This window comes from Tiliqua scincoides, chromosome 5, assembly GCF_035046505.1.
Source record: "Tiliqua scincoides isolate rTilSci1 chromosome 5, rTilSci1.hap2, whole genome shotgun sequence".
NCBI lineage: Eukaryota > Metazoa > Chordata > Lepidosauria > Squamata > Scincidae > Tiliqua > Tiliqua scincoides.
Genome location: NC_089825.1, coordinates 107191813 through 107203629, shown reverse-complemented (window position 1 = coordinate 107203629; position 11817 = coordinate 107191813). Strand labels below are relative to the sequence as shown.

Genomic DNA, 11817 nt, shown 5'->3' with positions numbered 1-11817 from the left:
GCACATTTGTGAGTGTCAGGAGCTAGTACCCCCATGATGGACCTCCTCCCATGCAGTGAGCAGGGCATGGTGATGCACCACTGTCCTGCCCTGCTGGGTTTTGGGCTATAACTTTTAAAAGAATAGAGATATTTTGACGCAGTTTGTTTCATTGCATTCCCCATGAAATTACACATTGAATGATATACAACATGATTGTATTATTTGAAAATACCAAGATTTCAAACATTTTAGCTAGTAGTGGTGTCACACCCTGTGCATGTCACCCAGTGTGGCCCGCACACCCTAGTAATTCCACTGCTGGTACCAGATTCCATACAACAGTGCCTTGTACTGGTTTTTCGTGTTGGTGTGGAAAGTTTGTTGCTAATTCATCGGTAAGGTTACAGATAATTTATTGCAATGTGCCTTTTCCCTTTGATATGTATGAAAGCTTGTCCCATCTGGATAATTTCATGTACATTCTACTTAGATGTTGAAAGATGCTAAAACACTGGGACAGGTATCCAAGAGAGCAGCCTCTTTTCGACAGGAAGCTGCTGTAGGGGATTGATCTTGTAACTCTTCCATTGATTTTCTGTTTGCAACCACAAGTGGGAAGGAGAGGCAGGTGTTTAAATGTTTAGATTGTGTTTCCTTCCAGATTAAACAAAATACATGAAAGAGAGTCTTATTGATTTCTCCTGATTAGCTGATCCCTACTGTTCAGCTCAGGCCTCAGGATAATTATGTAGCATTTGGGGAAAAAGATACAGCCCAGCAACCCAGCACTGGAGGCCAAGATAGAGAAGATCTCCACAGCCACCATGTACTTTCCCTTCGTGCTCAGATAAGGGGGAACAAAGGACAACCACACACTGCAAAACACCAACATGCTGAAGGTGATGAACTTGGCTTCATTGAAACTGTCTGGCAACTTCCTGGCTTGGAAAGCCACAGTGAAGCTGACCATAGCCAGCAAACCCAGATATCCCAGAACACAATAAAACATAATGATGGAGCCTTCATTACACTCCACTACAATCTCTTCAGCCAGAGAGTACATGTCTAAATCTGGAAACGGAGGAGTGGTATACAGCCACACAGCACAGATAATGGATTGAATCAGGGAGCAACCAAGGATGATGGAGTTTGCAAGTCTTTTCCCCACCCATTTCCTCATCCTGGATCCTGGCTTGGTGGCCATGAAAGCCAGAACCACAGTGATGGTTTTGGCCAAGACACAAGAAACAGCCACAGAAAAGATGAGTCCAAAAGATGTTTGTCGTAAATAACAGGTCACTGCCTGTGGCTGGCCAATGAACAGCAAGGAGCAGAGGAAGCAGAGCAATAAGGAGACAAGCAGAGAGTAGGTGAGGTCTCTGTTGTTGGCTTTGACGATGGGAGTGTCCTGGTTCTTGATGAAAATCCTGAGCACCAAAACTGTGATCAGTGAAAAAGACAAAGCCAAGACACTTAATGTAATTCCCAAAGGTTCCATGAATGAGAGGAAGTTGAGGTTCTTGGGGAGGCATTCATCTTGGTTCTTGTTTGGAAATTGACCTTCTGGACATTTGAGACAGTCATCCATGTCTGAAACAATAGAATTCCTTGTAAATTCAGTGTATTTATTGTAAAATTCATTTAGTGCAAATTTAGTGCAAATTTAGTGCATCAGTGATGTTACCTTTTCCTGTTTCATCCTATATCCACCGGTTCTATCTCTAATTTCTGAGGTGTGTTTGTCCCCCAATCTACTTTTCATTGGGATGGTGTTTTATTCAAACCACTTCAGACAACATGTCAAGGTCATTTGGAGCCATTATTGAATCTACACTGCTGGGAAACCAGCTTCTCAATAAAAGAAATATCATAACTATCAGTGCTCTGTAGCTGTGGGAGGGGGTTGGATGATTAATAAATAACATTACTACTACTACTACTACTACTACTACTACTACTACTACTAATAATAATAATAATAATAATAATAATAATAAAGAAGTGCTACTCAAACACTTCCAGCTTTGTTGTGTTAACTGTGGTGTTTCACTGGAACAGCCTACAAGATTATTTAATTTGTTAGGTGCATCACAGGATATGATTGAGTGCAGTGTCTGAACAGAAATATATATACACATACAGTGGCAGGACCTTTGGGCATGACACATGTCTTGCAGTGAGAGGAAAGGGACAGAACACTATGGATTAAAGTCTCCTGCCCCCCCATGCCATTTTTCCAATTTATTATTAGTCTCATAGTTTAAGCCCATGATTGATGCCATCAGTAGCTGGATTCATAGTTTATCTTTGATTCGTAAGGGATTGAAATGGGGGAGAAATTCTCCCACAAATCCAGAACAGGTGTTTGTGGTGCTGGGTTTCACCAGTACTATTAGAAAATGATAGTCAGGAGGCTTGTTTTAAGACATTTGTGTCACCCGGTGCAGAAAGCTAGCATCTCAGCCCCATGATGGATCTCCAGTGGGCAGGGCAACATCCCAGGCTGCGGATAAGGTGATGTACCATCATCCCCCTCCGCTGGTTTTTTGGCTATTACTTTTGATAGAATAGAGGTATTTCAACACAGCTTGTTTCATTGTATTATGTGTGAAATTACACGTTGAATGATATGTAACATGATGGTATTATTCAAAGATACCAAGATGTAATGGCCATTTGTGGTGTCACGCCCCCATGCATGTCACCTGGTGTGGCCTGCACCCCCCCTCCCTGCATCTGCTAGTGCTTCATTGTAGAACTGGACTGAGACAAGAGTCCTCAGGCTCCATATCATGTAAGGCTCCCCTCTTAATTTCTCTATCCCGCTTAAGTATGGGCAAATGACTCCTTATCCGAGTATTTTGATCAACCTTTCTGAACGTTGTGCAATGTCCTTGGCAAGATTCAATGTGTTTCCATCCAAGGTCACAGAAGGCAGATATAGGAAAATACCATATAAAGAATGCCTCTGCCCTTGTAATTTGGGAAATATTGAATCAATCACACACATTCTTTTTTAATGTCCTCGGCACACTAGATCCCGCCACACTTACATGACTCCACTTCTCAGCAAAATGAATGGTCTTTCGGATGAGGCAAAACTGAAGCGTCTCCTAAATGACTGCTCACCAGGTGTGCTAGTAGGAGTTTCTAAATTTTTACTTTTAGAGATTTCTAAGCCTTCTTAAGGTAATCTGTCAAAAAAATTGATATTTTATGTTGAACTGTAAATGTATTATTAGTAATTTAGTAACTTAACTGCGTTTTTGATAAACGGGATTAGGACTGATTATGTTTCCTTTTATGGTTTCTTTATCTGTGCCTAATAAAGGTTTATTCATTCATTCATTCATGTAAGGCTTCACTTTTAATGTCTCAAAATTACACCACAACGCCACTGACTTTATGTATGTCTCCTACCCTTCTGGCATGAAATCTTCCCTTCTGGACATGGATGGCAATCATAGCAACAAAATGGCTCCCCTTCCTTCTTTTTTCTGCTGTAACCCGGATAGCAGTGGTCATTACACACTGCAATGGGGAGAACCTATGGATAAAAAGAGAACAGCTTCTGTTTTGAAGAATGGTCACAACAAATGAATTTTGGAATTTCACTACTGGACATGTAAACTGGGCTCCCTTGCAGGGAGGAATACACTGTACATGCTGTGCTCCTGGCCAGATGTGACAGCAGAGGTCACTTAAATGGGGCAGAGGTTGATTTTCTGTCACCATGAGAGTGTGTACTTGACCAGAGAGACTTCAGAAGCATCAGTACTCGAGAAAGTGACAAACTGATGTAGCACGAAAGGGCAGGCAGGGAATTATCAAGACAAGATTAGTTTAGCTAGCCATGTTTCAAAGGAATTAATCTGTGTATGAAGGGTGTCCAAAGATGCAAGGGAGGGCACCAGGATGCAGGTCTCTTGTCTTGTGTGCTCACTGAGATATTTGGTGGGCCACTGTGAGATCCAGGAAGCTGGACTAGATGGGCATTTGGCCTGATCCAGCAGGGATCTTCTTACGTTCTTATGTTCTAAAGATGACATTTTCTTTAGTGTTTGAGATGTTGAATTCTCGAGCTTACTCCAGAAGTTTTTCATGTTTCCATGAAATAAGTGGCACTGGGTTCAACACAATGCTGACATTTTTGCAAATAGTTATATATAAATGGTAGCAGTATGACTGTGTCACTGTGCAAACTCTTAAATTTGTCCTTGGTTTCATTGTTATCTACATCATATTGTTTCACGTAGAATGAAAAGGATGAGAGACAGGGCAGAAAACCTCATATCACATTCATATGAAATGATGAAGTCTTATTGAAACACTTCCCATTCAGTTTTCCATCTTACAACTTATAGCCAACTCCTACCTGATTAAATACACTGTGCCATGTGATGGCCTCTTCATTCATGGTGAACTCTTTCCCAGGGAGAGCCTGTGGATCCATCATTCCTGTTTTCACTCTCAAAAAGGACTGGTTTGGGAAAGTCACCCAGTTGATCAGGTCAAATCCACCTACTAACTCACCCTCCTCATCAAATGATATCGTGTCTCCAGCACTGTTGTTAAATGAGATGTTCCTCAGGAATGGGTGAAGCTGGATTGAAAGAGATCACAGAAGACATTACAAACTGCGGGGGTCTTGTGGGGGGGAATGCTGGTTTATTTCTTCACTTAAATTTGTAACAATTAGGTGACTGGAAGTATTGAGGTTCCTTATTCTAGACAAATAGAAAAGCTTAGTGGGTTACATTTAGAGACACTGTGGATACTTGATTAGGAGTGCTCTGGGAAGCCAACATCCCTGATAGAACATGAAGAAGCTGACTCATATAAAGGCCCTTACAAAACTTGGCCTGTTTTGAGCAATGAAACTGACTGCAACCAGTGGCTGAAATGGACAAATAGAGTGCAGTATGCACTTGCTTGGTAGTGGCTGACAGACTCTGCCAGCATCAACAGCCCTGGATTACCATGTTACAGGACTGCCTCTTTAGTTGAAAGGAGGAAAACAATGCCTTGGGACCCTGAAAATACTTTCCTCCACCCCAAAGCTAAACACTTTGCTTTAAGAGAAGAGCTGCCCAGTTTGATTCTTCCCATAAAAATCTCAAATGTGTGTGGACACATTCCAGCATTGGCATGCAATTAAATCAGCTGGACATCCCCTAGTTGTACCTTAAACAGCCCAATCCTATGCATGTCTACTCAGATGTAAGTTCCACTGTAGTCAAAGGGGCTTACTCCCAGAGAAGTGTGGATAAGATTCTAGATAAGAAGCCTAAATTGAGCTACCCACAAGATTGTGGATAAGAAGCCTAAATTGAGCTACCCACAAGAAAGCAATCTGGATTACTAATTCCATCAATTTCAAATAGGTTTAGTCATGACTATATTCTAGAAACATGACTAAGGGCCCAATCCTATTCAACTGTCCAGCACTGAGGTATCAGTGCCAAGGAGGTGTGCATCCAGTGGTGATGGGCAGTTATGGAAGCATCCTCAAGGCAAGGAAATGTTTGTACCCTTACCTCAGGGCTTCATTGCAGCTGCATTGGCGCTAGAAACTTGAATAGGATTGGACCCTTAGGAAACAAGCCAGTAAAAATTAGAATCTTCAATCATAGCAGTTCTCAACATTTGTTCCCCACTATACCACTTCACACGGTCCACCTATTGGAAGTACCACCTGAAGTAACTGGCAACGATGTCATCGGCAGTTACTTCCAGACTGGGGGGGTCAGACACAACACAACAAATACTGGTTAGAGGCTCAGGGCAGACATGAGGGCTTTTTCACGTGCACTAAAAGTGCATGCTGGTGCTCTTCCCACCAAGCCGAGCCTCCTACTGCTGTTTGTCACATTTCCTTGGTGGTCTCGCCACCAAGAGGTGAGGGTTTGGGGGGTCCCATAAGTACGACACCACCTCAAGTACCATTGATGGTACCCATACCACTGGTTGACAAACACTGTTCTATGATTTAGTTTGCAGCAGGTGCCCAACTATATTTATATTTATGGAGAAAACCACATTAGGACTATATATAGTTTTCCTTTAATAACTCCATCAACCAAGAGTACATTTTTTGCTACCAAGAGTACATTCAAAAAATTCTGTCTTGGAATCCGACCAATTTTTTGTTCTAACATTAACATTATCAAAAGATTTGAATTAGCAGAACATTACCTGAGAACTCTGGGTATTTAGCCTGCCATGGTCCCTGCTTGTTTGGGGCTGGGGCTTGGATGAGAACGCTTTTTGCAATGCATGTGCTATAGCATGAACTGCATTGTAGATGCTGTAGCTTTGGCCAGTCATGCTCATTTCAAAAAGAGTTCCTGGGATGTTCTCCAGCCTTTCCTGACCAGTGCAAGTATCGCTGCTCTCCTTTCTATAAGCGGAATCAGGAAATAAGCAATCAAATGCCTGTTCCCAGAAGAGTCTGAGAAAATCATCTCCTTTTTGTGAGTCAGGATCTAGGAATTGAAGGAATTCTGAAAATCCTGGCACTTCATTGGAGTGAATGGCAAAAGACAAGGCACCATGGAAGACTTGTATGTCAAAATGCCTTTCCATTGCCACTGCTGAGAAATCCCACCGGGCTGTCATAACCCACACTTTTCCTAAGGAAACCTCTGTCATATCTTGTAACATTGAATAAAAGTATATTATCCATTTCAAAGCTGTTGTGGTCTGAACATGAGCATTGACAATGTATACTTTGACTTTGGAATTGATTACTGACATGATCCTGGCCACAAGGGGGTTTGCTACACTTAAGTTGTCTAGTACTTGTGCTATCTTCATAATCTGAGATAATACCGGTATTGTTTTACTGAAGGCAGTACAGATTCCATGTTCAGAAAGCATTGTTATCATGGTCCGCACAAATTTCTCCCCATCATCATCATCTGAAGCAATGATTCCAACCCATGTCCATTGAAAATACTGAAGCAGATAGACAATCCCTCTGTACTGATGCACTTCATTGGGGACCATCCGGTAAAAGGAAGGGAGCTGAATTTTAACATTCCTCACTGGAACCTGTACACAGTAGGCAATCTAAACAAAATACAGCAATAATAACTTTCAGAATGAGAAGCAGAACTGGTGCTATACTGTAATGAATCCAGCCAAAGCTGAGAAGAACCACAATTTTGAAAAAAAAAATATGACTGACCACTGTCTTTAGATAGAAGTCATGTGAGGTCATTGCGTGCACAGCCAAATTGCTTCCAACGTCTGCCATTTGCGGACATTCAGAGCCTGGGGCGTGCAACATGGGCTTCTGCTCATGGCGGGGGAGGGCTCCAGATATGTGTATGTTACCCTCCAGGGTACGTCACCCATGGTGGACTGCCCTCCCGCACCCATTTGCTATGCTGATTGTACCTGTGGAATCTTGTGGATGCTCAATTGAGTGGCCATGTGAAGGGAGATTTGTGCATCAAGCCCCCCGATGGCAGCTATCAGATGCTGGTGCTTGTCACATTTGAAGTTGGGGACAATCCTTTCCTGAGTGGAAAGAAGTTTCAGAGTATTGTGATGAGTCATCTTTGCGTTCCTGTAGCTGTCATAAATGTGGATTCCCAGGCTGATATTTGGCAGGATCTTCATATTCTCATTGATCTCCTTCACAGCAAACACCAAAGACAGGGCATGTTGGTAGTTCTTTGGAACTGGACTAAAGGAAGGTTTATATTTTGCATGAAATAGATATTGAACCTTTTGTGGAGTACCAAGGTAAAAGTATTTCATGATAGACACGATCATAGTCTGAGATCTTGTTGAAACAATTTAATAAATAACAAAGAGATGATTAAGAGTGCAAAGTTTCTTAACTTTTGAGTAGATGGATAAAATTCTTATCAAGACAATTTGTCTTCCTTGTTCTTTTTTTGAGCATAAAGAAACAGATAACGATGCTTTCCTGCCAGTTGTAAAATCAAATAAAAATTCATTGGATGTTTCAGAACATGTTAAAAAGTCAATTATATTGACTTCAGTGTGAGAATTAAGGATGTATGGTCTCACTTATTCCCCTCCTATTAAAATCATGCTTAACTTTGGTTGGAACATGCCCTCTATAATATCTTGACTGTGGGGACTGAAATCAATGTGCTCCATTTCCACTGATATTTAAAATAGTAAATCCTGACAACTGTCCAACAGATAGCTAAAGAGTACAGGAATGAAGCTTCCATAATCGCTTCTCTTCCCAACTCCAGGATCTGTCCTGTATATGATCTAGCCATCTCTTCTCTGACTTCTGTATTTTCTGTCACTAGCCAGTCCCAGAATTTAATTATCTGTTTAAAAAAATGCATCTCTCTCCTTTCCCATGCCAAAGCAAATGCCCAAGCTACCTTACAAGTTCCACACTAGAAAATACAATATGTAAAAACAATGAATAAAGTCATTAATAAAAGTGGTAACACCATTGGGGGGAGCAAATATTTGGACCAAATAATTATGACAGAGGTACAGAGGGCAGGCATCAACCCATCACTCAAACACCAGGGAAAACAAAAACATTTTGAGCCCTCACCTCACTCAAGGTGGTGACAAGAAAATGTGTCTGTATGGCACCCTTAACAATCTCTTGCTCTTCTTTAAAGTATAGCAAGATGTTAAAAATGGAACATGATACTCATCATTTCATAATGATCCTTGTCTGTACCAAGATAGACTGTGAGTACAGGCTCACAAATAGTTCAAAGGCTCCAAATCAATTGATTTCTGCCTATGTAACTGAAAGCACAAAACTAGGTCATTGTGTGTGATTATGTGAAATTAAATCCAGGGAGAGGCCTTGGCCGTATGCTAGAGAATGCGTGTGGCATGCAGGGAACTCAGTACTCAGCGTCTCCAGGTGGGGTAAAAATTTTCTTGATTCCTGGAGAACTGTTGCCAGTTCTGATGCCAACAGCATCAAAGTAGAAGGACAGATGGAGTCTTGCTAAATAAGGTGGATTCTTCTATTTCATGGCAGACTATAAGTGCATTGAAGATCACAAGAGGAAAGAAGCAAGAGTCATGATGTCATGTGATATGAAAAAGGACACGTATATAATAAAGACAAAACTAGATATACAGCACAATCCTAAGCATGTTAACCCATTTTTGCCCAGCTCACAGGTGTTCATATCTGGTCCCTGTTGCATATATGCAGAATTAGGTCCCTATAAGCTCCATGGTACTTATTCTCCCATAAACATTTTTATGATTGCAGACTTGTACAATTTTTTTTGTATAATTTCGGAGTGCATTTTCCAAAAACATGGCAGGCAGACTGTGTTCTGAACATGCATGACATATTTCTGTGTTCTGAAATCCTTGCATGACATACTTCTAACGGGTATACCCTAGGCTGCTGAATGCTATGGAGGGATAGAAGAATTTCCTTACATCAGTCCTTCAATCAGTTTTGTCTTGGGATGTTCACTAAAAGAAATGTCATCAATTAGGCATCCAAACTGCGAAACAATTGCTCCAATGATCAGGTCTCCCCTCTGATGATATTTGTATGGCAGCTGGGAGGGATCAGTTCTGACACAGGTGACAGACTGTGTCCTACATTCAGCCAAAGGAAACTGCAAGCCCAAAATGAACACCAGCATTAGCATGTCCAGTCTCTTTCTCTCACCCAACTAAATGCCCAGCTGCAACACTCCCATTCAATGACTCAGGAATCTTTTGCTGAATAAAGCTGCCAATATGACATTTGTGCAGTCCTGTTTGCTCACAGTTCCTCAACCTTGCTCTGAGAAGCACATGGATGATATATTATCTAAGGTTTCAGACATGGTCACTGATTGCACTTGCGGCCTTTGGAAATACATGGGGGATTTGCCAGAGCAGAGCATGTCATAGTAATTGAAGTTAATGACAGGTTTCCAAATCCTCATTCCAGATAATTGTGCTGGATGAGATCATTCTTGCATCAAATGAGGGAAAGAAAATATTTTCTGGATTTTGCAATAACTTTTGGGAACTTTAGAGATACTAAAGGCAGATATCCAGAGGACTGGTCTCTGGAAGTCTATGACTTTTTGCTCTTATGTTCTGCCATGCTGGAGATCTCCCCCCTTTTGGTTGCATTCGGCTGTGAGATAACCCTGGCTGAATTGTTCATTTTTCCAGCATGGTATCCCAGCATGGGTTGGTTTTCTTGCATGGTTAACAGTGCTGTTTTTCTTGGTATGTGGCAGCTGGACAGCACCATCAAAAGTGTCGATTGTGGGACATTCCAACCTCTTTTGGGTGATGGAGCACCCAGCTGGAGCTGGCAGCACCCAGCTGGGTGTTGGTGGCATGGCCAGCTGGGTAGCCAATCTGTGGGATGCGTTGGGGCCAGTTACCGGCTCTAGCTCATGAATATTTATAAGAACATAAGAACATAAGAACAGCCCCACTGGATCAGGCCATAGGCCCATCTAGTCCAGCTTCCTGTATCTCACAGTGGCCCACCAAATGCCCCAGGGAGCACACCAGATAACAAGAGACCTTCATCCTGGTGCCCTCCCTTGCATCTGGCATTCTGACATAGCCCATTTCTAAAATCAGGAGGTTGCACATGCACATCATAGCTTGTAACCCGTAATGGATTTTTCCTCCAGAAACCTGTCCAATGCCCTTTTAAAGGCATCCAGACCAGATGCCGTCACCACATCCTGCGGCAAGGAGTTTCAGAGACCAACCACATGCTGAATAAAGAAATATTTTCTTTTGTCTGTCCTAACTCTCCCAACACTCAATTTTAGTTGATGTCCCCTGGTTCTGCTGTTGTGTGAGAGTGTAAAGAGCATCTCTTTATCCACTTTATCCTTCCCATGTATAATTTTGTATGTCTCAATCATGTCCCCCCTCAGGTGCCTCTTTTGTAGGCTGAAGAGGCCCAAACGCCATAGCCTTTCCTCATAAGGAAGGTGCCCCAGCCCAGCAATCATCTTAGTTGCTCTCTTTTACACCTTTTCCATTTCCACTATCTGCCTCATTCACTTAAGTGAGAATATCCTGTGCCAGACAGGCCAGTCCTTGAGGTGCCAGGCCTGTAGGGATCTCAATTTGATTAGGAATTAGATTCCTGGAGCAATTTTGTGCTGCTCAAAACTTTTGTAGCATAGAAGTAGTATATGTACATACTTCATTTCAAACTACCTTTGACAGCGGAAGTCCCGCCCCTCTTTACCGGAAATCCTGCCCCCCTGAGGGGATTCATGTGACCCCTCAAACAACTTCTCCCATGACCCTCGACCACTAGGGAGGGGTTTTGTAGCACTCCGATATTTGGCTTGGCGGGAAAAGGAGTCCGCAAATAAAGTGTTGGAAAGGGGTTCATGTGACCCTTCAAACAACTTCCCCTGTCCCCGCCGACCAGTAGGAAGGGGTTTTGTGGCGCCCCAACATTTGGTTTGGTGGGAAAATGAGCCCACCAATAAAGTATTGGAAAAGGGTTCATGTGACCCCCTCAAACAACTTTCGCCGTCCCTGCCGACCACTAGGAAGTGTTTTTGTGGTGCCAGGATTTTTGGTTTGGCAGGAAAAGGAGCCCGCCATTGAAGTGCAGGAAAAGGGTTCATGTGACCCCTCAAACAACTTACCACATCACTGCTGACCAATAGGCGAAGATTTCGTAGCTCTCAGACCACTGAAGGGACCCAATGGGGAAAAGGGGGAATGGGAACAGGCCCGGGCATGCCCCCTGTATTTAAGACCCTGGTCTTTGGGGAAGGGAGAAAGCCATTCAGCCTGCTGCAGCCTTGGCGTCCCCTCTGAAAAGCTCACCCGCTTCGCCTGCTGGGATGGAGACTCCCCAGAAGCCCC

At 42.7% G+C, this 11817-nt stretch overlaps 1 protein-coding gene across 1 annotated transcript; it reads right to left on the bottom strand.

Annotated features, from left to right (window-relative positions):
* Window positions 1–670: 670 nt before the first annotated feature.
* Window positions 671–7764, bottom strand: LOC136653004 (vomeronasal type-2 receptor 26-like). The gene is made up of 6 exons (XM_066629930.1): window positions 7384–7764; window positions 6224–7053; window positions 5421–5439; window positions 4358–4585; window positions 3403–3529; window positions 671–1572 (listed from the first exon to the last, which is right to left on the bottom strand). The coding sequence occupies exons 1-6, from the start codon at window positions 7762–7764 to the stop codon at window positions 671–673; spliced, it is 2487 nt and encodes an 828-aa protein (XP_066486027.1).
* Between the last annotated feature and the right edge of the window lie 4053 nt (window positions 7765–11817).

Bases quoted from the DNA above. Each gene is read 5' to 3' on its own strand.
- LOC136653004 (XM_066629930.1), bottom strand. From the start codon at position 7,764: ATGATCGTGTCTATCATGAAATACTTTTACCTTGGTACTCCACAAAAG. The intron at 7,054-7,383 runs GTACAATCAGCA...TATTTTGTTTAG, and splicing joins GCATCCACAAGATTCCACAG to ATTGCCTACTGTGTACAGGT. The intron at 1,573-3,402 runs GTAGGAGACATA...CTATTGTTTCAG, and splicing joins GAAGATTTCATGCCAGAAGG to ACATGGATGACTGTCTCAAA.